Source organism: Myxocyprinus asiaticus, chromosome 37 (genome assembly GCF_019703515.2).
Source record: "Myxocyprinus asiaticus isolate MX2 ecotype Aquarium Trade chromosome 37, UBuf_Myxa_2, whole genome shotgun sequence".
NCBI lineage: Eukaryota > Metazoa > Chordata > Actinopteri > Cypriniformes > Catostomidae > Myxocyprinus > Myxocyprinus asiaticus.
The window spans coordinates 16666454-16692845 of NC_059380.1; the positions used below are offsets into that span (position 1 = coordinate 16666454).

The following is a 26392-nucleotide window of genomic DNA, read 5'->3' on the forward strand; positions in this document are numbered from 1 at the left end:
CAATAAGTTGCTGGAATTTTGGCCCATTCCTCCAGGCAGAATTGGTGTAACTGAGTCAGGTTTGTAGGACTCCTTGCTCGCACATGCTTTTTCAGTTCTGCCCACAAATTTTCTATCAGATTGAGGTCAGGGCTTTGTGATGGCCACTCCAATAACTTTGTTGTCCTTAAGCCATTTTGCCACAACTTTGGAGGTATGCTTGGGGTCATTGCCCATTTAGAAGACCCATTTGCGCCCGTGCTTTAACTTCCTGGATTATGTCTTGAGATGTTGCTTCAATATATCCACATAATTTTCCTTCCTCATGATGCCATATATTTTGTGAAGTGCACCAGTCCCTCCTGCAGCAAAGCACCCCACTACATAATGCTGCCACCCCCATGCTTCACGGTTAAGATGGTGTTCTATGGCTTGCAAGCCTCACCCTTTTTCCTCCAAACATAATGATGGTCATTATGACCAAACAGTTCAATTTTGTTTCATCAGACCAGAGGACATTTCTCCAAAAAGTAAGATCTTTGTCCCCATGTGCACTTGCAAACTGTAGTCTGGCTTTTTAATGGTGGCTTTGGAGCAGAGGATTCTTCCTTGTTGAGCATCCTTTCAGGTTATGTCGATAGAGGACTCGTTTTACTTTGGATATAGATACTTGTGTACCTGTTTCCTCTAGCATCTTCACAAGGTCCTTTGCTGTTGTTCTGGGATTGATTTGCACTTTTTGCACCAAACTACGTTCATCTCTAGAAACAGAATGCATCTCCTTCCTGAGCGGTATGATGGTTGCATGGTCCCATGATGTTTATACTTTTGTACTATTGATTGTACAGATGAACGTGGTACCTTCAGGTGTTTGGAAATTGCTCCCAAGGATGAACCAGACTTGTGCAGGTCCACAATTTTTTTTTCTGTGGTCTTAGCTGATTTCTTTTGATTTTCCCATGTCAAACAAAGAAGCACTGTGTTTGAAGATAGGCCTTAAAATACATCCACAGGTACACCTCCAATTCAGTATACCTCCTATTAGAAGCTAATTCGCTAATTGTCTAAATCATTTTCTGGAATTTTCCAAGCTGCTTAAAGGCACAGTTAACTTAGTGTTTGTAAACTTCTGACCCACTGGAATTGTGTTATAGTCAATTAAAAGTGAAACAATCTGTTTGTAAACAATTGTTGGAAAAATTACTCATGTCATTCACAAAGTAGATGTCCTAAACGACTTGTCAAAACTATAGTTTGCTAATATTAAATCTGTGGAGTGGTTAAAAAATGAGTATTAATGACTTCAGCTGTATATAAAAAACATGTATAGAAGTATATGTATGCAGGGTCGCTTTAAGGTATCTCTGGGCCATGGGCTCGCGGGTCCGCTGAGGCCCCCTTTAAGTTGTTGAGCGGTTGGCCCTGGGCTTCAGCCCGTATAAGCCTGTGCATTAATGCGCCCCTGTATATACGTCCCTATTTTGATAGCTAAGTAAACATGTGTTTACATTTTGTGTGCATGCAAGAATTTTTAAACCTCTGTTTAAGAGGTTAAACTCTCAAGGATGTTTACATCTTCTGGCAGTGAATTTATTTTTTGAAAAATGTTAAAATAATGATAATAATAATAATGTGTTTGCTGCTATCATGTTATATTTTAATACTTCAAAACTCCTAAAGGTACTGTTAAATATGGGCAATGGGCAAGACTGGATCTTATTGTTCTTGGTTGTGGTTCTTACAGCTATTTCTTTTATTTGTGTTTCTGTTTTTCAGAAACAGAACTGTTTTGTAGTTATTGTAATTGGTTAGTCAAGGCTGAGCCTTGAACTATGTGTAATTAGATTAATAATATTAATTCATAATTAATTGTGATTTTGCTGGATCAAATGTACTTCTCAAGTGTGTCTGTACTAATTTTTGTATTAAATTTGTTTAGTTTTTTCAGTGTTTGAGTTTTATTATTTCTCTCTAGAACATAATCTGTAAAATGTGTCATATCTAAAAAGAAAATTGCTTAAAGCGCAGGAGCGCCGCGTTTTTTGAGACGCCGCTTCAAAAACTAAATTCACTGTTAAAAACGCGTCTCAACACATCTGCGTTCCTGGTGCTACGTTTTGCTTTTTTAGCCCAAGGACGTGTTCGGTGTGAACGACCCTGAATTTTGTCCCAGCGCGTGCTGTGCAGACGGGGTGTAAGAGGAGAACAATATTTTTGCCTTTTACTGCCCCGAAAGAGATCAGTGACGTAGAGAATCCAGAAACTTGTGGAAAGTGTCGGGAAAAACAGATTGCGGTCTATGAACTCCATCTCCAGCAACGGAAATGCGGGGATACACAAAAACTCCACATATTCGCTTCCATGAAGCGCTTTGTGTCTTTTATTTTCTACTTTATGTCAATAGTTGCGTTTGTGCCGCTGCGGAAGTGTCGGACAAAACCGAAGTTTTGGACAAAAAACAACATCTCGAGTTATACAGTAAGTGCATTCGGCCTGCGCGAATTATCTCTTGTCTTTTGATTGCAGATATGTCTCGTGATGTTTTGTGCGATAGAATGAGCGTATCGGTTTCCTGATGATTTAACCCAATAGGTTTGTTGTGTAGTTTACATTGTGCTGTGTCTGCAGTTTGCATCAGTATGATGAACTCAGAGTCCAACTCTTCTTTATAAAAGACGGACGGTAATGTGTCATTTCTTGCACGATCATTCTACACAGACTGCTACTTCAGTCTCAGACTGGACGGTAAATAAAACACTTTGTAATGTGTTTATAGAGTAACAGTACCGTTTCCCATTAGACGTGCTTTAGTGAAAGTTTTCTGCTCATAAACAAACCGATAGGCGGCTGCTCGTCACATGTTACCAAATCACTTCAAGAGGACTACGCTTGAAATGCACTTTAAACTTTTACTTTCAATAAGAATATATATATATATATATATATATATATATATATATATATATATATATATATATATATATATATATATAGGCTATATTCATACTCCTTTACAGATCATACGTAAACAGTTTACGTTTATTATGTTTTGCAATTCAGGATGTTGCTCACATTTCCCTTCCTGCCTTTTCTTGTTGAAAGCATTGATTGAAAGTCAAACGTGTATTTGAAAAGATCTGAATAGGGTAGACCGAGTACATTTGTAACACTTTTTGTTACACTGCAAAAATACTGACCAGAGTAAACATGCCATTGTTGCTCATAAGATGCCTTTAACTGTCTACAAACAAAATAAATGTAAAAAACCTGCAAACATGGCTCCTGTTTTTCACAATAAAATGTGAAGTAGGAGGCTTCTGCTACATCTGTCCTCATGCCAGATACTGTTGTAACACCTTAAGTGCAATATACTGACACATTTTATACTTTATTATTGTTTTCAAATATTTGTAATGATTGCATATGTATCAATTCTCACACATCAGCTGGAATTCCTCTCATGGTTTACATACCCCTGATTTTCCTATATATCTATCCATCCATTCAATGTATATATCTGTAAATCTGGCTTTCTTGCAATTCATTTATTGCCTGGTATACTTATCTAAGCTTTCTGGCTGAATAAAAGCAAACAGAACTCTATAAGGAGCATTTGCCAGCATGTTTCTTATGTAGCGGGTACAGTTGTAAAACAGTGTTACAGCTGTCCCTCGCTGACCACCTTGCATGTTTGCCTGATTTTCTCAGTAACTTTGTTTCTTATTTCTAGTATGTCCCAAAATACACTAATTTTAAGTGAGTGAATCACAAATTACAACATGCAAAGTTTCCTGTCATGGTCAGTCAGGAAAAATGATGATTCACAATGAAAGAATGAATAATTGACTTCTTCCCCTATACAGATGTTCTCTAATAATTTATCATGAATGTGGACTACGCCCTTCAAATTTCCCACACAGAGAGAGGATGTTAATGTGAATGTGCACACTGGTAATGACAGTTCAGACTTATACGAGAATGGAAATAATCAGCGTTACAGCCGTACTCTATTACTCGGTCTAACCCTACAGTCTATTGCATGAAGTCCTTCTCTAATTAACTGAATGGGATAAGTATGGGCCCCACTGTGAGACACAGTAGGTTTCTGAAGCTTGTTCAACACCCTGATTAATTTACATTTACGCGTTCGGTAGGCACTTTTATTCAAAGCGACTTTCAAGGTACATTTATCAGTATGTGCATACCCTAGGAACCAGTGGTGCAAGTCACCTCACTGGTCATAAATAGGGTCATCTGAGGTCGGCTTAAAGAGGTCAACAGCATTGGTGGCATAATGTTTATTACCACAAAAAGTAATTTCGACTTGTCCCTCCTTTTCTTAAAAAAATAAATAAATCTGGGTTACAGTGAGACACTTATAATGGAAGTAAATGGGGCCAATTGGTAAACCCCAAAATGCTCACTGTTTCAAAAGTATAGCCGCAAGATGTAAAAAAAAATATGTGCGTTACCATTATTTCATTGTGATAAAATCGTTTACCTTTTCAGTGTAAAGTCATATCCAATTTTACAACTTTGTTGACATGACGCCATAAACCCTAAAACAACAAAGGAATATTCCTTTACTGTTAATGAGAAAATGCACATACATAAACACACCCACACCCTCACATTGACTGGTAACAACATTCTCTGCATGTCCCATTTGAGTCTTGTAGTTCCAGAGAGTTGTATGATCTCACGTAGCAAATAATTTGGCTATCACTTAGTGGAACACAGTTCAGTATCACTTCGAGAATTAGCCATGAGATGTACACAACTCTGTTGATTACTTGATTCTGATTGGCCAATCACAGCATTTTGTTGTCAAATATTTTTCTGTAGTGACCGCTAAACTGTATATTTGACCGTTTACGTAAGTAGACATGTAATCAGCAGAATAATGTACTGCCAGATGGTCATTAATGCAAAAAACAAAAAACAAAAAAAACAACCCTCTTCAGAATGACAAGACCTCTTCACTACGCATCAGGGTCCTGTTGGGGTTTATTTTGGTTGCATACGTCTGCATATAAATATCAGAAAATTTTTATTCCCTGCGAAACCTAAATAACAAACCTCACTGCCATAACGGAAACCTTCTTATATTGTAAAGCAAATTCTTGCTCTCAGACATATGGTGAGGATAATACATAGCTTCCCTTTGAAGTTTCACAATACTCTGTGTGTGTTCGACTTCTTTGAGAATATTTTTGTCTTTGGCCTTTATCTTCAATTACTCTTTCGTGTCAACATCCACAAAAGACCCCTCAGCCTCTGTTGGCTTTGAGAACTCTGAAATATTAAGCCCCATTTTGTTGAGGTGAAATTGGAGATAGCAGCTCTATCTTTCTATCTGTTCACTGGATAATCAGCCCTGTCTGATACCTCAGTGCCTCTGAATGGCTTTGAATCTCCAATATCACTTGCCTTTATAATCTAACATGGTGCTGCATGTAAATGGCTATATAATACTCCTAAAGAAAGGCTTTTCCCACTAGTTAAAAACCCTTAAGCCCATCTCCCAAGGCTACTAGAAACGAAAAGTAAAACATTTATTTCATGTGGTTTAGCTTGACCAAGCTTGAACAATTCAAACCCAGCATCAGCACTGGAAGCTGTTTCTATACTCTCCATCGATATTCATCTGTGTGTTTGTGTGACACAGGGAAAGGTGTGTTCCTTTTGGAGAGTATATCACAGAAGCGGTGCCTCTCTGCAAATTCGACCGGTCTGTCTTTGATCAGCTGTGAACCCCCGTCAGCTGCCCTGCTCTGGAAATGGGTGTCCCGGCATCGTCTCTTCAATCTGGGCACTAGCAGATGCCTAGGGATGACCAACTTGCCTGACGTGGGCATCTTTGAGTGTAATGCTTCCCTCCCTACGATGTGGTGGCGCTGTAAGGGGAGCATGTTGTATGGAGCGATGTATAATAAGCTGGCAGTAGTGGATTCCAGGGTGGTGGTGAAGAGAGCTACTTTGCATCTGTGGAGGATTTATGGTGCGGCCGGAGAAGGTCCCTGCGCTTACCCATATGAAGGCAAGATATCTGCGGACACATCCCTTTTATACTAAATGTAATGTCAAATGGTTGGTGTGGTATTAAAGAAGTAATAGCTGTTTAATCAACCAAAATATGGCCATTGTTAAGCTAAAGTGTGTAAATTGCAAACATAATGACTTTTCAAACTGGTTTCCCAAATACTCTCCCGGTCTTCCATTGGTTGGAAAACAGATGGTCCTGCCCCAAACCCATGCCATTGGTTGAGCCAATATATGGCTGTGTCGGGGTGGTCGGGATGCTCAGATAAACAGAGCAATGTTTTGAGAGCACCAGAAAACCACCGAGTTTACACTTTTCAGGGGAATCAACTTACAAATGACTTACACTACCGTTCAAAAGTTTGGAATCGCTATGAAATTTATGATGCTTTAAACTGAACAAGAATTACAGTAAAAAAAAATTAAAATCTTACAAATTACAAATTATATTTAATAAATGCTCTATTCTTCAGTCCTTTTGTTCATCCAAGAATCCTCCATTTGCAGCAATGACACCTTAGGCATTCTAGCAGTCAGTTTATCTCATGCTTTCTGCAGCACTTCCCAAAGATGTAATTGGTTTGTAGGGAACTTCTCATGGACCTTACAGTCAAACTTTTCTAACAACAGCGCAACACCTCAAACTTAGATTCATGCATCCATAATGCTTCTTTCTAATAATTTACCATTAACAAGTTATTTTGCACATTTGACACTTTTCTTCTTATTTGCCCATATCAAAAGTGGCGTTTCCTCAATACTTCAGCAACTGAAAAAAGACTGTATTGCAATGTTCAAACTTCATTAAGTAGCACAGCCATTTTCAACTGTTTCAGCTGTCAATTAGTACATTAGAATAATTTCTTAAAGGTGCATTCAGTAATCCCCCCGCCCCCGCATTAAAAATGTTTTCACTCCTAAAGAAATGAATTGTAGTTTTGAAACATGTATAAAATCATGACCACTCACATGAGATAAAGACTCTAGTCATATCAGTGACCTTATAAAAGCTGTTTTATTCTACATGGGGGTGCACTCAGTAACTTTTTATTTATGTCATTTTGGACTTACAGTGACACCTAGTGGTGTGGATGCAGCATCATTCAAAATCAACAGTTTTCAGTTACAGATGCCATTGTAGAAATTCACTATTCACAGTCAGCCATGATTAATTTAATCCAAGAGGGAAAGTGTCCAATAAAGTGTCCAATCTCAGTTTCTGAGATTGAGTAGTATTCAGCTGGTCATGTGATTCAAAAATGGCAGTCCCCATGAGCGCCCCTGCCCAATGTAGAATAAAACAGCTTTTATATGGTTACTGATATGACTAGAGTCCTCATCTCATGTGAGTGCTCATGATTTTATACAAATGTTTCAAAATTACAATTCATTTCTTTAGGAGTAAAATTTTTAATGGTGAAATAAATACTGGGTTCACCTTTAAGGATTATTATTATTTTCTTAGTAGACTTGAGTAGTGACTGCTGAAAATTGGGCTTTGCTATGAAAAAATGGAATCAATAAAAATGCTAAATGTTATTTCAAACAGTAATAGTAATTTGCAACATTGCTAATGCAGGTTGTTTTTCATCATATATATGCTTCCTTGGTGAAGAGAAGCATCAGTTTGTTGCAAGAACAAAAATGTTTTGGTGATTCAAACTTTTGAACAGTATATTTGTGTCTGCATGTTAAGCTGGAATAGGAGAAGGTATTATCTTTAAATAAATTACACACACCAATAAACAGATGTGGCAGATCCTCTTTGATTGCTGTCGGCCATCAGTTATCCTGTTCTCTAGAGATCAGCTCAGCATTGGCCAATGAAAAGCCCATATTGCTTGATCGCTACATTAAACTCTAGTGCATTACGCAGATGCTTAATGAGGCTCGAGCCTACTTGTTCTATAGCCTTGTGTGCTTGCTGTTGACAGAAATCCACACGCTACAAGGAAACTCACATGGCATGCCCTGTTCCCTTCCCTTTAAATACAACAATAAATGGTTGTGGGATTGCACCTCTGAGGGGAGAGAGGACCGTCACCTCTGGTGTGCTACCACAAACCACTACGATCAGGATGAGAAATGGGGCTTCTGCCCCAATCCAGGTAAAACCATGCAGACATAAAAATGCATGTAATTTCTACAGTAAACAAACTCAAAAATATATTTTAGCCTGTTTTTAAGATTTATATATTTAAATTGCATAACAAAATTCCATCAAATTTAATTGTGTAATTTTAACAAAATTAAATTAATTAAAAAAAAAATGTTTTTTGTTAAAGATTACTCAATTGAATTTGATGGAATTTTGTTGAAATTGAAATGTGTAAATCTTACAATTATTTTTTAAGTGTAAATAACTAAAGGAACCAGTCAGAACCTGTATATGTGTGTGTGTGTTTTGTCCAGTGACAGGCTGTGGTGAATTCTGGGAGAGCCACCCTGAGCTGAATGCCTGTTACCAGTTTAACTTGTACTCAATTCTCACCTGGAGCCAAGCACTTACTTCCTGTCAATCACAAGGCGCAAGCCTGCTTGCCATCACACATTCCAATGAACAGATCTATATGAAAGGTATATATTATATATATATATACACAGTGGTGTGAAAAGGTGTTTGCCCCCTTCCTGATTTCTTATTTTTTTGCATGTTTGTCACACTTAAATGTTTCAGATCATCAAACAAGTTTAAATATTAGTCAAAGATAACAAGTAAACACAAAATGCAGTTTTTAAATGAAGGTTGTTATTATTAAGGGAAAACAAAATCCAAACCTACATGGCCCTGTGTGAAAAAGTGATTGCCCCCTAAACCTAATAACTGGTTGGGCCACCCTTAGCAGCAACAACTGCAATCAAGCGTTTGTGATAACTTGAAATGAGTCTTTTACAGCGCTGTGGAGGAATTTTGGCCCACTCATCTTTGCAGAATTGTTGTAATTCAGCCACATTGGAGGGTTTTCGAGCATGAACTGCCTTTTCAAGGTCATGCCACAGCATCTCAATAGGATTCAGGTCAGGACTTTGACTAGGCCACTCCAAAGTCTTCATTTTGTTTTTCTTCAGCCATTCAGAGGTGGACTTGCTGGTGTGTTTTGGATCATTGTCCTGCTGCAGAACCCAAGTTCGCTTCAGCTTGAGGTCACGAACAGATGTCCGGACATTCTCCTTTAGGATTTTTTGGTAGACAGCAGAATTCATGGTTCCATTTATCACAGCAAGTCTTCCAGGTCCTGAAGCAGCAAAACAGCCCCAGACCATCACACTACCACCACCATATTGTACTGTTGGTATGATGTTCTTTTTCTGAAATGCGGTGTTACTTTTACACCAGATGTAATGGGACACACACCTTCCAAAAAGTTCAACTTTTGTCTCGTCAGTCCACAGAGTATTTCCCCAAAAGTCTTGGGGATCATCAAGATGTTTTCTGGCAAAAATGAGACGAGCCTTAATGTTCTTTTTGCTCAGCAGTGGTTTTCGTCTTCGAACTCTGCCATGCAGGCCATTTTTGCCCAGTCTCTTTCTTATGGTGGAGTCATGAACACTGACCTTAACTGAGGCAAGTGAGGCCTGCAGTTCTTTGGATGTTGTTGTGGGGTCTTTTGTGACCTCTTGGAAGAGTCGTCGCTGCGCTCTTGGGGTAATTTTGGTCGGCCGGCCACTCCTGGGAAGGTTCACCACTGTTCCATGTTTTCGCCATTTGTGGATAATGGCTCTCACTGTGGTTCTCTGGAGTCCCAAAGCTTTAGAAATGGCTTTATAACCTTTTCCAGACTGATAGATCTCAATTACTTTCTCATTTGTTCCTGAATTTCTTTGGATCTCAGCATGATGTCTAGCTTTTGAAGATCTTTTGGTCTACTTCACTTTGTCAGGCAGGTCCTATTTAAGTGATTTCTTGATTGAGAACAGGTGTGGCAGTAATCAGGCCTGGGTGTGGCTAGAGAAATTGAACTCAGGTGTGATAAACCACAGTTAAGTTATGTTTTAACAGGTGGGGCAAACACTTTTTCACACAGGGCCATGTAGGTTTGGATTTTGTTTTCCCTTAATAATAACAACCTTCATTTAAAAACTGCATTTTGTGTTTACTTGTGTTATCTTTGACTAATATTTAAACTTGTTTGATGATCTGAAACATTTAAGTGTGACAAACATGCAAAAAAATAAGAAATCAGGAAGGGGGCAAACACTTTTTCACACCACTGTGTATATATATATATATATATATATATATATATACACATACATACATACACACACACACACACACACGCATGATCAAATGTCATGTTTGTACACTCAGATTATTTTGACAAAGTATTAATGTAAATGTCATTTACTCACCCTCATGTTGTTCCAAACCCATTTGATTTTCTTTTTTCCATGGAACACAAAAGAAGAATGTTGACACTTTTTTCCTGTGCAATGACCGCATAAAGTGACCAGTTGATGTCAAGCTCCAAAAATGAAAAAGGACTATAAAAAGGAGTCCATACGACTCCCCCTGAAGCCATATGATAACTTTATATGAGAAATAGATTTAAATCATGATTCACTAAGGAACGAAGATTCACTCCATTCTTCCCGCCATCATAGCTCTTAAAGGGATAGTTCACCCAAAAAATGTACTCACCCTTATGCCATTCCAGATGTGTATGACTTTCTTTCTTTTGCAGAACACAAATGCAGATTTTTAGAAGAATGGTTTAGCTCTGTAGGTCCATACAATGCAAGTGAATGATTGCCAAAATTTTGAAGCTCCAGAATCCACATAAAGGGAGCATAAAAGTAATCCATATGACTGCAGTGGTTAAATCCATGTGTTCAGACACAATATGATAGGTGTGGGTTAGAAACAGATAAATGTTTAAGGAAATGTTTGTCATAAATTCTCCTCTCTGCCCAGTAGGGGGCAATATGCACGAAGAACGTGAATCACCAAATACAGAAGGAGAAAGTGAAATTGAAGAAGGACTTAAATATTGATCTGGTTCTCACCCACATCTATCATATCGCTTCTGAAGATATGGATTTAACCACCAGAGTCGTCTGGAGTACTTTTATGTTTCCCTTATGTGGATTTTGGTGCTTCCAAATTTTGGCACCCATTCACTTGCATTGTATGGACCTACAGAGCTGAAATATTCTTCTTAAAATTATTGTTTGGGTTCTGCAGAAGAAAGAAAGTCATACACATCTGGGATGGCATGAGGGTGAGTAAAAGATAAGAGAATTTTTATTTTTGGGTGAACTAACCCTTTAAATCTAATTTGCGCATGCAGATATTGCAAATGAAATGTCTCGTAACCAAATGTGTCTCTTTTATGGTACTTTCAAAGTCCCTTTAAGGCAAGTCAGGTCATTTGGAGGGTATGTTCATAACGCCTCCGGGCAGCTATTTTTTAGGCATACAATTGAATGGGGAAAGCCTGAAATCTCCAAAACTGTTGGCCAAGATTTGTTCAAATAACATATTTCAAATTAGCAATAAAATCTGACAACAATGGTGTCATAAATTGTGCTTCCTGTGCTTCTTGGATCAACATGAGAGTGAATAAATAATGACAGAATTTAAATTTTGGGGTGAATTTTCCCTTTTTCTGGTGCATCACTGTTCCCATTGTGTTCTACTAGAAAGGCTTTCAGATATGGGTGTGATGGTCTGGATTGGATTAAACCACCTCAGTCAGGATGGGGGATGGCAGTGGTCTGATGGATCTCCTTTGGATCTTGTCAGTTTTACCTCAGGTTAGAGAGAATGATACAATTAGATTTTTTTTTTTTTTTTTTGTAAGAATGCTTCAAAGGTTCAGTATTACTGGTTCAATGGCTCGTGAGAGTTGCTGGGGTTCTAAATGGGCAATATTCCCCATTAAATGGTCTATTCATTGTTTGTTCCTCTCATCCTGTGTAGATCTGTCCTCCACACCGGTGCAGCAAAACCAGCAGTGTGGGGTGTTTAACTCTACTCAGGGTTCCTGGCAGAGTCTGTCCTGTGAGTCAGCTTTGCCCTACATCTGCAAGAAAACCAACAACTATAGCCAGAAAGCAGAGCCACTAGGTAAATAGATGCCTGGTCTGGTTGGTCACTCATACTTCCATTAATTTATCCAGCTTTTTATCCATACTTCCATTTTTATATCCTTTGCCTTTTTATCCTTCCCTCTAATTTCTAGTTTTCCCTTTGTCAAACTCTTCATCCATGTGATGGTGAACTTTTGGAGCAGTCTCCCATCATGGATTTTTACTGTGTTCCATGGACATATTTATTGTTTTACTCACCATTTTGCAATATTTATTGGGGTTGTATTGTGCAAATGTTTTATCCATCCTATTTATTGGTTTTGTTTTTAACTCTCATTTTAACTCATTTTTATGTATTTATTCAAAGATTTTGTGTTTAAGAATGGGGAGGTGAGGGTTAAATTTTATTTAAAGTAATGGTTTGTTCCAATTAGCAAAGGTTAGAAAACTGTGTATTTAAACCAGCTGCCACTAAGGGAGAGGAAAGAAAGATGGATGACAAGTGTTTGAGCACATGGACAAGGTTATGCCAGCACTGCTTGAGTGCAAATATACTCCGACCTCCATTGTTTAGGGAGGGAAGTAGGTACTGCTCTTAGTACCTGAAACAGGTCTAGTTTTTAGACAGTTTTGTTTTTTATGTGACCTTATTTATTTGCACCTCCTTGCACCTGGATTGAGGTTTCAGTCTCTTTGGAGGCATGGGTTCGAATCCCACAGTTGCTACAATGTGTGACAGAGACCGGAGTGGTCACAAGGAGAATCACACCGGAGAGAAGGAATGGCGTTCCAAAAAGGATGTTTATTGCATCAGAGGTGCAAAATGTGCAAATTAATAGTTTAAAAGCACTCAAAAAACAAGGTTACATAAAAATAAAAAACAGTCAAAAAACTAGACCTGTTTTTGGTACTAAGAACAGTACCTACTCTCCTCCCTAAACAATGGAGGCCGGAGTATATTGCGCTCAAACAGCGCTAGCAACCTTGTCCATGTGCTCAAACACTTGTCATCCATCTTGTCTAGCATCTGGAGGCAGGCCTTTATATACACAATTTTCCTGCCTCTGCAAATTGGAATGTACCATTTATTAAATTAACCCTCACCTCCCCATTCTTAAATATAATATCATTGAATAAATATGCAAAAACAAGAGATAAATGGGAGTTAAAAACAAAGCCAATAAATAGGACAGATAAAACATTTGCACAATAAAACCCCAGTAAATATTGTAAATTGGTGAGTAAAACAATAAATAATTCCATGGAACACAGTAAAATTCTGTGATGGAAACCGAGTCACATGCTCTCCATCACAATCCACTTGGTTTTCTCATTGAATATTCCGGGTTCAATACAAGTTAAACTCAGTCAACAGCATTTGTGGCATAATGTTTGTTACCACAAAAATTTATTCTGACTCGTCCGTCTTTTTCTTTAAAAAAAAGCAAAAATCGAGGTTACAGTGAGGCACTTACAATGGAAGAAAATGGGGCCAATTTTTGGAGGGTTTAAATGCAGAAATATGAAGCTTATAATTTTAAAAAAGCACTTACATTAATTGACCTGTGAAGTTGTTTAAATTATCATTTTTACAGTCATTTTAGGGTTTGTTGACATTACATCGTCATGGCAACAAAGTAGTAAAATTGGCTATAACTTTACACAGAAAAGGTTAGTAAGTGATTTTATCACACAAAATCATGTTAACATAGATATTGTTTATGTCCTGTGGCTATAATTTTGAAAAAGTGAGTATTTTAACGTTCAAAAATTGGCCCCCATTCACCTCAAATTGGCCTCACTGTAACCCAGATTTTTTTTTATTTTTTTTTTTATGATTAACATTTTTATTGATTCTACAAAGACAAAGAAAAACAAAACATATATACAATAAATCAACATTTAACTCCCACTACTACCCCTCGCCCTCCCCAATCAAGAACCCCACCTGACCCCAAACGAACATCCCAGTGGTCTTACATAAGTACAAAGAAAAGGAGGGGCAAGTCAAAATGTATCTTCGTGGTGATCAATATTATGCCACAAATGCTGTTGATTGAGCTTAACTTGTATTGAACCCAGAATATTCCTTTAAGTTTGGTAGAGTTCCAGCTTCAACCCCAGTACGATCCAGTATTACATAAATGTCTGCCATTTTCTAGTGCTATTAAGGGAAGGGGCCTTCTATCAAGTTAGTGATTATAGAGCGCAACAAGTACAAGTTGCGGAAGTAAAAATCCCATAAATTGTTTCCATAGATAAATTGATTTTAAAGATATCTTATAACTTTTAACGACAGACCTACCTTGAGCTCTGAGATTGTTCATCGATGGCTCTGTTGAAGCCAACAGTTTGCATTATTTCAACTTCATTGTGTAAAAATAGCAGAATTCCTGGTGCACAACTACACTACCCATGGTCCAGCAGAGAAAGGTCCACCAATCAGAGAACTGCGGCCAACAAACCCTGGCTAAATAAACCCAGCTGCAACTGCCCACTTCCATGATGCACTGTGAAGGAAGCAATCGGGTCACTGTACCTTCACACTTGTATATTTGTATATTTTGGAATATTTTGCAATAACATATGTTGTTTCTATACTTATAATCAACAACTTAAAATCAATAGTTTCATTTATTGTCCATTTATCTATTGTTTTTTATTTGATTATGTCATTCGCAATGTTTGCTTTGTCTTTTTCTACGATATAGTGTTGTGATTCACCTCAGAGCTGGTTGGTTTGGTTTATTGCTTACAGCTCTTTTATGAAGGATTTTATGAAAAGTCTTTGGGAAAAATTAATGGGAAAAATACTTCTGGACCCAGTCGAGTGAAAAAGTGGGCGGGCACTGTTGCACTCTCTTGTTTCCATTATAGTCTGTACAGATTGTGATTGGTTAAAAGAGAAGAATGTGGGCGTGTTCTGAATTTTGTTCTAGGGTTCAACAGCTGTGGCCCAACTTGTATCTGAACTCTTGACCCTGGTTATCAAATGCACACAAACATTCTCACAGTGTGTATGTAAATATAGAAACGGTCGGGGTCATCAGCAACAACCGTAAGAAGAGTTGTCTCTGAACCATTTCTTTTCATCACATTTTTAGCGACATTTCCCTCATGTTTTCTCTCACTATTTTTACAAAGTAAAAGTGACAAAAATGTAATAAAAAACACGTACTATATATTTATTGTTTTATATACTATATGTTTTTTCTCTCTCTGCCTCACTTTGTTTTTTGTTTTTTTGTAAGATAACTGGCAATATAAAGAAACGGTTTGTCCCGATGGCTGGTTGGAACATAATGGCTTTTGTTACCGCTACCTGGAAGAGAAGGCAAGCTGGGACAAATCTTCCAGTGCATGCAAGTCCCTCGATGCACAGCTGGTCAGCATCCACTCGCTTTCCCAACAGGAACTGCTGCTAAAACTGCTCTCAAATGGTTAGCTGGATATCTAACCTAAGTGAATTTGAATGGTTTTTACTTTATAGTGTAAGTTATGGAAAATGTCAACATGAAATCAAAATTTACCACATTTACTTTCTTGATAAATGTCTTCATGTGCACGGTTCATCTTTCCAGAAAAAAAAAAAAGAGAATGTTTCTCTTTGTCATCAAAATACAGTATAATAATCAGTTATTTAATACTCAAAATATAATTACCATTGGGATATGTCAAGATGACCCCTCTATATCCCAGTCAAAAAGCCCACTTCCTTAAAAGTGGGGTAGTCCTTCACAATCGAATGCAAACTTGCGTTAAGGTCAGAAGTCCCTTCTGGCACTTTTTACAATCCAATCAATTTGTGATGAATAAAATCAAATCCCATCCTACGTTTGAATGTACAATTTCACTGGGAAATATGTCATACGGCGGAAGTAAAATAGGTTGTCGCCATTTCATTTTGACATTAACAGTTGTAATTCCAAGAGTTGTGTCCTCAAATTATGGTTAGTAGAAGTAAACCTTATTAGAGGTTTGTAAATGTGTGTATATGTGTGTCTGTTGTGTCAGGCTCCAACTCTAAGGTGTGGATTGGTTTGTACAAGGAAGTAAAACATCAAGCAGTCCAATGGTCAGACAATTCTTCTGTCACATTCACATCCTGGTACTCTCAGGAGCCTTCCCATCGCCATGGCGACAAACGCATATGTGTGACAGCAGACTGGAAGGTGAGACTTGATTTTAGATGTCAAATGTCAGTTTAAGGGCACAGGACACCAGTCATAACCTCAGCATACAATATGTGGTCAGAAAGGGAGCATGTGTCAGAATTACCCCATAAATCAGACAACAGCTGTGTGCCAGTCCAAAAGTAGCAAGATCTGAGTCAGTCACTGCCTGAAAGCTTTACTTTGAGTAATCAGATGCACAGTCACCAATGAGTCACCATAGTAATATCCAAGTAGCAGTCTGGGAATCCACCATTTGACAGATCTGATCCAGCTTTCTGTTGTACTTGTTGAATGCTTTCTGTTGTACTTGTTGAATGACTTGTTATTTGTGTTGGTGTTTGTTTTGTAGGAAGGCAGCTGGCAGTTTGAGGAGTGTGAGGAGCAGCATGCAGCAGTGTGTAAGACATCAGGTCTTGTTCCTCAGCATCCTACAGGTGAATGGGATGACGACTGTCCAGAGGTGAATGCATATTTAAAAACACATACTCATACTGTTACAATTCACCGAAGAGAGATGAAATTGCAAACCCGAATGCAATTTTACTGAATCAAAATAGGAAAGTAACATAATGTTTGGGCTTTGTTCAGGAGCGGGTTTGGTTATTAGCAATAACTAATAATTATCAAAGACAACCATTAATGATTAAAATCAGTAGAACATTGATTAGAATCAACATTAGCTTATTAATCCTTCAAATCAACAATTATCAAAGATAACTATCAATTATCAAAATTAATAGAATATTAATAAGGATTAATATTGCCGGGGCATCACGCTGAAATCAGGGACTAATAACCAGACAGTATAACAATCTCAATATAGAATTGTTCTCTTAGGAAAGTCGACGTCCAGAGCACATCGACATTCAAAAACGTCCGACTTCCAACTACAAACTAAACAGTAACATGATTAGATATGGTAACAGATAAGCCTATAATACATGAGAGGAGGGTAGGTGTGTGTGTGAATGGGAGTGTGTGTGTGTGTAAGGTGTGTGTGTGCTTACAAAATGGGGGACGTGGCTCTCGTGGAGAGTACGTCACGTGACGTTTCCGGCCAGAGAATGTGGCCACGAATGTGGGCAGAGAGACTGGTTAATGGCGTCTGCCAGTTTAATGCGTGTCTCCGCTGGTACGATAACTTAGGGACAAAGCTGGGCTTTATCGCCAAGTTATCTGTTCGCCAAATGTGTGTGCAGGTATGTTTGTGCGGAGTCGTGTGTGTGCGGTTAGTACAAGAGAGACAGAACATGGCGATGGCACCGAAGTCGGTTTAGCGATCGTGGGAGAGATGGCAACCATTAGTTTTATCACTCAGAGACCCGGTGAATGGCTCATAATCCGTCCACCGCGGTCGTTGGTTCTTTAATGGATAAACTCAGTGTGCTGTCTCACCTGCGATGGTGGAAATGCACAAACAGCCCAACGTGTTTGGACGACAACCCAGCAAATCTCATTCGTGGTAACAGTGATTTACAGTAATACCTGGAGTATTATTAGCAGCAATGAGCGGACTCGGCGGTCCGTAAACCGTACAAGCAATAACCTTGATACACAAGAATAACACACTATAATAATCTATCTCTGCCCAGACATAAACCTCTTATTTGAGTCGCGTGAGGATGTGGATAGAATGTGTGTTCATCCGTCGTTTGACTCTGACTCGGTTCCTCAAAGCTCGTGTGACGACAGGAGGCCGTTTCCTCGCTCTGTCGGCAGGCGGTACGGTGACTGATTCTCGGTGGGTTGGCGGAGAAATCAGCGAAGTCAACTCGGTTGAAGAAGGAAGAGAAATCTTCTTCACTTCTGCAGGCAAAAAGGGTGAGACTCGGGTTGCTCGGCAGTCTCCTTCGGATCCATTAGCGTGCTTGGTGGAACACGGAGTATCTCGGCTCGTTCAATGAGATGGCGATTGTATGGCCAAAGTTCAGGTACGTACATTACTTCCTTGGGCAACGAGGCTACACATGGGAGCAGCAGGGCTGCAACTTGACGTGGCACATACTGTCGCTGAAAGCAAGCTTAGGAGGAGTCTCCGGGGTTTTATACTCTCGATGACATCATGGTTGAGGGACGCATTCTGTCGTGCATTTCATCCAATAGGAGTTGAGAGTTCAATCCTTCAAAATTTCACACCTAGGTGTAAAGTGAGCAAGGCTTGATGGGATCTGTAGTCTGTTTGGACTCCCTTTGTTTGATTTTGGCACCGTTTGGCTTTGAGTGTACCTACAGGCCTCAGTCAGGCTTTATGACTGTATGTAGGCCTGCCTTTGTCTCCTATCTGAGCACATGAGGCCCAACAATAATAAATCAATATTGAAGGTAGAAACGGGTAATTTTTTGTTTAGAGATACTTCGCTGGTCTTGGACTTTATACTGACACCTTTTTGAAGCATCATGCAAAAGCAAAGTTTTCATTTACTTGATACCATGTAATCCATTTGATGATTTATTCCATATTTGAAAGTGTCCAAAAATGGGGGAGTTACCGAGATGCTTGAGCAGTTTATCTTGTCATGTGATTTCAACCTGGCAGCTACCATGAGGGGGACCCTCCTTATGTGGAATAAAACATATTTGCCAAAAGTACTACTTAAAGCATAGATGTAAAACCTTTTGGAAGTGAAAATTATACTTACTATGCCTTTAAACAAAGATCGTAAATAACATGATTTTATTAGAAAAACATTATTTGACTGTGGCCAAAAAATGGTTACATATTCAAAACTTGAAAATGGACAGGACTGTATATGGGTCAATGATGTGAGGCTCATTTATTTTCCCGGATCTATTAAGTTCAGTCATGACAACTCTCTGAATGATTTAGGATGTTAATATGGATATTACATATTGATAGGAAATTGGTCTTGGTGGATTAGATCTGCTATGCTGCTGCTGCTGCTGCAGAGCAAGAATGAAGACTTGCTACTGGTAGAACATACACACAGACCAACTGAGTTAAGCATGTGGACATGCTGCTGCACAGTTGGAAAAACACAAGCCATGGTGCATTAAGCATGTGACATGCTGCTGCACAATTAGACATAAATACAATCCCCCAACAAAGCAGGGAAGCTACACAAATGCATAGCACAATACACAAACCCCCAAACAAGCACATCTATCACCAAGACTTGTGTACTGCTGCTGACCTGAAGAGCCATGGGCACCGAGTACTGTATATGCTAGCTAGGAGTGCCTTGGTGTGAATGGCATAATGCTAATTAACTAAAGCTCTGTGTGCCTAGGCCTGCTTGGCCGAATGGCTTAAATGGCTAGTGACCAGACTCCTAATGTGTACCTGGACCTTGAAAACCCAAAGCTTATTTAACTAGCTACCTAGCTTAGCTATGTGTGGATTTATTTAAACTAATGTCCTAAGATAGCGATGTGCTTACCTTTATACAGACACACTTCTATGTTTCATGGCCAAAAGCAGACCTTACCGTGCAAGTCGATAGAAGAAAAAGTTCCAGCAACCACCTGAGCAAATAGCATTTTTAGAGAAAACTCTCGTGGTGCACCGCAGTGTAACAGGCTTTCTTGCAAACTGAGCAAATTTAAATGTTAGGCAAAGAGAGAGTACGCAAGTTGATTGACTATCCGATGTCAAAGGACCTATCAGCTTACACCATGTGAGCCGATTGGAATGATATATCACATTTAAGCGAGCTGATTGGCTAACAAATAGCAAGTTAAAAGAACTCTGAATCAGCTTGCACCATTCAGAGTTCCATGCCTGAATGTTCTCATTTATAAAAAAAAAATACATTTAAAAATTCAGTTCACAAAAAAATCATTACTTGAATACACCACTACTATGATGAACATGTTTTCAATTTCTGAGTTTGAAGTATTTTTTTTTATGAATTTAAGTCTCATTAAAAGCTTTATTCCTTGAAAGAAGAAATGTTGGCATAAGCAGCATGGAATAATCGTTTTTATTATCATTTCTAAAAAAAAATAAAAAAAAGGTGAAACATTTTAGTTTTAAAATTTGAAGAATATTTTGTCCACCAAATCAAAGCCAGGTAGCCAAGACCCCTTTAGACCCTCATGACTGTGTGGGTCACAAAACTTCTATATATTTTTACCATGAAAAATATTTTTAGAATCTTCTTTGAAAATAAAAATTAAGTTGTGTACACTCACAAGTGTTTAATATGCAAAGAAACTATTTTAATACCTTTTACTTCATGGTTATACCACTTTACCTTTTTGAGTCACTGAATAATTTTTTTGTTGAAAATACAATAAAAGTTATTAAAAAATGAATGAAACTAACATGGGCACAAAGATTACATTTCTACGAACTTGACAAATGTGTGTTAAACTAGATTTTTGAAAGACATTTTATTTTTACCACCTTGGACAGCCTTATTTGTCAGTGACCCATATACGCAAACAAGTTGATTAACTGAATAAGACAGATGGACGTAATCAGGGTGGGATCTTGAAACACCGGCATTAAACAGAAGACTAGAGATAAAAGACTTTTAAAATAATGGCACAGCATAAATAACAACTAAAACAAAAGTCCCTGAAATCTGATACACGCATGCAGATCTTTGGACTTTTACCATTATTCAAAATGCATCTCATGAAAAGCAATTCTATGGAAATCATTGAAATCTGCTGAATCATATACCAAATTGCTATTTCCTCTCAGTCTGGTTACCAGCACTCTCTTTCCACCTGTTTTCCTGCTGTTCTGATTGGTTGTGCTTGGCATGGGATTTGTGTGGGGTGTGGAGAGCAGACAAGCGGTCTGCCTGGAGGATTGAGCAGCCGTCAGTGAGGGTGAGAGCAGGTCACGTCCGGAGAACAACAGACTGTTTCAGATCTGTTCTGGTCACAAAACAAGGCGGCTGCATGAAGAACGAACAAATGACGAATATGCCAGAAGAGAGCACTTTTCAGAAAATCATGCACACGCTCACACCCACACTTATTCAGCTTCAGGCATGTGCTGGCTACTGACAGTACATTCACACTCATTCATACAAACACACATTGTCCTTCCTTAGCGGATGCATACAAAATGTGAAGTACAACCGTTTATCTTGTCACTCTTTCCTTCTCCCTTTTTCCTTTTTTCTTTTCTATCTCTCTCACAGCCACTCACATACACACACTCTGATATACTGTACATTGCTAGCAATGTTTGTTGCTATAGAAATGCATGCAGTTATGCATGCTATGCTCTCAAAGCATGTACTTCTCTGCTGATGGGAAAGTACATACTTTTGACTGTGTAGCAAAAGAGTACACCAGTATTGGGAAAAACATTAAAAAAAATGCATCTTGACACAACAGACCAGCATGTCACTGTTTGCATTTGCATGTAGGAGTGTTAGCATGGTACTAAGTTGATTACTGTACAGTTTATCATTGATTAACTTTAAATGTGCACTCAGTTATATTTGTGTTAATTTTGCGGCAAAAACAGAAGTTCTCAATTCCCAATATCATTATAAAAGCGCACTTTTCACCGGCAGCCATGATCATTCCATGAGAGAAAGCATCCAATTACAAGGTATTTTTGAGATTAAGCAAAAAATATTAGACTGGTCATATGATCTCAACATGGCGCGTTCATGAATGTGCACTCAGGACCGTATGTAGAAAAACTGATTAATTACACTCATTCTAATCTATGATACTATTTAGGATGGTTAGTATACAAATTGTTTTAATTTGTTTAATTTGGAGTATACACTACAGTATATGCTACACATTACTGACATACTAGAGACTTCCATTTCATTCATATTCCCATACTGTCTATTTATCCATTATCTCAGCCTGTTTAATGATTATACGTTCTTAACAGCTGTGGTTAATTGCATCAGTATCTATCAAATGCAGCTTTGCAATGTCTGTGTCATGTTTATTGATTATTTATAGTGGATGTCTGTGTGTTTGTGTGTACAGAGCTGGAGGAGGAAAGACAGCTGGTGTTATAAGGTCACCAATCAGGAGCAGACATTTGAAGATGCAGTGAAAGGATATTACTGCAAAGCTCCACTTGTTACTATAGAGAGCAAGTATGCTGAAAACATCAAATTTTTTGGCATGGATGCTGCCTTCAAGTCATGTTGCAATGTTTACAAGATGCGTGCACATAAATGCCACCACAGTGTTCCAATTACCAGTGGGAATCTCTGGGGTGTGTCAGTTGAAGAATAATGGCAGGAACACTTGATTCTGATTGGTCAATTGCCACATTCAGTGGTTATTTATTTTGTGAATAATGACTGCACATCTGGGCGAAAACTGATATTTGACTTGTCATCCAGGTGTTGCAGGTAATCTTTCCTACTTACAGTTTGTTATGTGCTCCTGTTCTCTCATATCACTTTGCGATCTCTACAAGTAAGGTAATAAAAAAAAAAATCAGGTTCAATTCAGTGTTTCTGGAGACTCTGCAGTCTCTTTCTTCACACATAATAACATAATTTCAACTCAAATCAATATTTCATGTAAATGTATTTATGTATTTGGTAAGTAGCTGTGTAATTAGCATGATAATGTACAGTAAGCCAGTCAAAATCGCAAAATAGACCCCTTTAGTAAGGGGTTATTTTGCGATAATTACAGGCTGTACATTGTCATTTACTAAATTGTGAATGATGACTGTACATTTCGTTTGCCAAAAAAATAGTACTCATTAATGTGTTTATGAGACAACAGGCTTGTATAACAAAAACACATTTCCCACCATTCTCTGTGACAGCATGAGAATAAAAAATAAATAAAACATTTGCACTCCCCATATAAACAGTCTACAGTTTCCACATACTTGAGCTTTGTGACAAACTCTTCAGTGTCGCCAAATGTTTGCTGCAGGTTCACCACTACTGGTAAAGAGTTGGAAACTTCTTGCAAACATTTGTGGCGAATAACAAGTTCATTTGCATATGAAAATAATGAGTGGCAAATTTGCACAATTTTGCGGCAACTCTAGATTTTTTGTAAGGGTAGCACTCAAAAGCTCCATGTCTTGGAAAAGATAGAAAAAATAAGTACTTACGTGATCTTGAATGTGGACTTATAGCTCTAAGCATCCATTTTTTAAGACCAAAATCACTTGAACTCACATCACATTGTATTTACAACTTATTAATTCATAAGTTGGCACTTCCTATGGGGACTTGAAGGCAGCAACCTGGAATACCCAAGAAAAGTGTTTTATATTGTGTTAACCTCAAATTAGTAGCTGAATCAGGTAATGCCTATTATATACTGATAATTTGAAACATGAAAATGGCAGATACAGAGATCACAGTCTGAGAGTGTGGTTTCATTGTGGCAGGTTTGAGCAGGCCTTTCTAAACAGTCTGATCAGTGAAATGGGCGGATCTGATTCCCAATCCTACTGGACAGCTCTGCAGGACAGGAACAGAACAGGAGAGTACCACTGGTTGACCCAGAATGGCTCCTCTACACCCCTCACATACACCAACTGGAACCGACACCAGCCAGGTGTGCCAATCTGTAATTGTAATGCCATAAACAAGCACAGACCTACAGATGAGGCACACGCTCTGTATTTATTTGACTTCCTCTCTCTCTGTCTGCAGTTACTGGAGGTGGCTGTGTGCTGATGTCTGGGGGTCAGACTCTGGGTCACTGGGAGGTGAAAAACTGCCATGCCTTTAAAGCCCTGGCTGTGTGCAAACAGGAAGTGAATGGTAACCATGACGTCCCAAGGTCTTTGCCACACATAAATACAAGTGCACCATGCCCAACAGGATGGGAGAGTCGCACAGGCCTGCCACACTGTTACAAGGTAAGAGATACTATACATAATCATGTAGCCATTATTTTTTTATGATTAACTTAAATGATTGATTCCTACATCGAACACAGAAAAGCAAAACATAATTACACAGAATCAACATTTAACTCCCACTACCACCCCTTCCCCTCTCCATCCCCAACCCCACCCCCGACCCTAAACAAACACCCCTGTTTATTAATACATAATTTAGGGTTCAGCATATACTTGAGGCAACATTTAAATAAATGTCCGAATTAAACACTCTGGACACCTTTGTCCATACCGAGTGCAAATGCGAGATAATGGGGTGTAACTTAACTTCTCCAATTAGTTAGATAGGCTTTGCAATGGCGAAATAGGGGCAAGAACTTCCTGTTCAATACAAAACCAGAGAGGGGCTCTCTTAGGTGGAAACGATCAATGAGCCAAATGTCTGAGACCGAATGCATAATAATAAAACTAAATCTTGGGTAGGCCTAGCCCACCTTTGTCAATCGGCCAATGTAATTTGTAATCTAGGATGCTTACCATTCCAAATGAAGGACTTTGCAATGCTATAAAATTGCTTGAAATAAGAGAGGGGGACATCTACAGGCAGAGATTGTAGCAGGTAGTTAAATTTTGGAACACAATTCATTTTAATAACATTAACCTTCCCCATCATAGATAAATGTAATGAAGCCCACCTGCCCACATCGCTCAAAAACCTTTTTATTAAGGGATCAAAATTAACTAACAAAATCAGACAAATTTGCTGGGAATAAAATGCCCAAATACTTAATGCCCTGTTTGGGCCACTAGAAGGCACCCGGCTGGAATGCCGTTACTGGGCAGTACGCTGTCAGAGCCAAAGCTTCGGATTTAGACCAATTGACTCTGTATCCTGTGAACTTAGAAAAACTTGTAGATGGTTATTTATCACTGTAATGACTCCCCTGCTCTTACTTGAGCCAGCACTAAAGAAAACATGTCCACCCCATATCTTCCCAAATTTTTCAGCTTCCTGTGGGGAAAGATGCGTTTCTTCTTGCAATGCAGAAGATGCGTGCAGCAGATGACCTAATCACGGCAATGTTTTGCAAGAAGTATTCCACAAAATAAACTCCATCCAATAGGAGGCATAAGCACAAGGAACGTGCAGATTCATCCACAAACTGTCCCGAAGGAGTGTTACTTCACAAAACAAACTCCAGCCGCTAGGCGGAACCAGCACAAAAAGAAACAAAAAGGCGCTCAGTTTCCTCGGACAGTCAAGTGAATGTTCAGTGAGTCAGGCCCACTCGGCTACATCAGGAGTATCACACAATAACTTACTCATTCCATTGACTTTATGAAGGACATCGCTTGCTGTGGGCATGTAAATATTTTGCGGCCATCCTTATTATCTATTCTCAATTTGGCTGGAAACATCAGTGCAAAAGCGACCTTCTGTTGATGTAAGAGTTTCTTTCATTCCTTGAATCGATCACGTTTCTCTCTTGTCAAATATGCAAAGTCTGGGAACAAGGAAATGCTGTGGTTCTTCCAAGAAGGCCTTCCTTTACTCCTCGCCTCATGTAACACGAGATCTTTATTGGATGATCTCATAAATTTGGCCAGAATTGATCGGGGCCTGTCTCCCTCCGCGGATCTCCGAGCCGGTACTCTGTGAGCTCGCTCGATTTCCAACTTATGGCCTGTTATGTTGAGCAGACTCGGGAAGAGCTCGTCTAGGAATTTCACCATATCTCGGCCTTCTTCGTCCTCAGGAATTACAACAGTTCAGACGTTGTTTCGCCGGTTACGATTCTCAAGGTCTTCCAACTTTTCCCAGAGACACTCCAAATCCACCTTGGTCGCTAGCGGGTTAGGAGCTAATTCCCTCTCCGATGACTCCATATAATCGATCCGTTTCTCAACATCCGTCACTCTTGTAACCAACTCAGTGAATTTCGTCTCCATGGCAGTGATTGATCGACATATTACAGCAAGATCCTCCAAGTCAGCAACGACCTTCGTCTGCATCGCCGTCGTGTTCAACAGTTGACGCTGAATCTCTTTTACCTCACTGGCCAAATTGAGTCCCTGGCTTGCGGCCTGTTGCTCAGGGGCAACAGCTTGAGCACATAAGTGTCTTTTAATGTCTCCAGAGCCTGAGGATTTTGAATTCTTTGACATACTGTCTTCCTAGAGCAGTTATGAAACAGGGTTTATCGAATCTCACCTGTTTATGACAAAAAAAGTATTAAAAACTAGCAAAGTGCGCAGAGCTCCCCGTTCACACATCCGAACCTCACATGGTGCCACGCGACCAGCATCATGTAGCCATTATTAAGAGTCATTGTACACTGACACTCACAAACATGCAGAGACTAATGAACTGAAGTGATAATGCTATTTG

General features: G+C 38.9%; 1 protein-coding gene across 4 annotated transcripts in view; it reads left to right on the forward strand.

Moving 5' to 3' along the window:
• The first annotated feature begins 2106 nt into the window (after positions 1-2106).
• LOC127427824 (secretory phospholipase A2 receptor-like) overlaps positions 2107-26392 on the forward strand; it is a 46494-nt gene continuing 22208 nt past the window's right edge. For 2 of the 4 annotated variants that reach the window (XR_007894984.1, XM_051675635.1), the window contains exons 1-12: positions 2111-2457; positions 5648-6019; positions 7956-8129; positions 8434-8598; positions 11665-11778; positions 11945-12091; positions 15306-15494; positions 16069-16226; positions 16579-16689; positions 22164-22276; positions 23545-23714; positions 23813-24021. Coding sequence is in view for 2 of the 4 variants with exons in the window: in XM_051675635.1 (XP_051531595.1) it covers positions 2304-2457; positions 5648-6019; positions 7956-8129; positions 8434-8598; positions 11665-11778; positions 11945-12091; positions 15306-15494; positions 16069-16226; positions 16579-16689; positions 22164-22276; positions 23545-23714; positions 23813-24021 (2076 nt within the window). In the remaining 2 variants the exon portion in view is untranslated. Of the gene's footprint in view, positions 2458-5647; positions 6020-7955; positions 8130-8433; positions 8599-11664; positions 11779-11944; positions 12092-15305; positions 15495-16068; positions 16227-16578; positions 16690-22163; positions 22277-23544; positions 23715-23812; positions 24022-26392 lie in introns of those variants that run through there. The other 2 variants (XR_007894985.1, XM_051675636.1) reach the window with 2 other exon arrangements.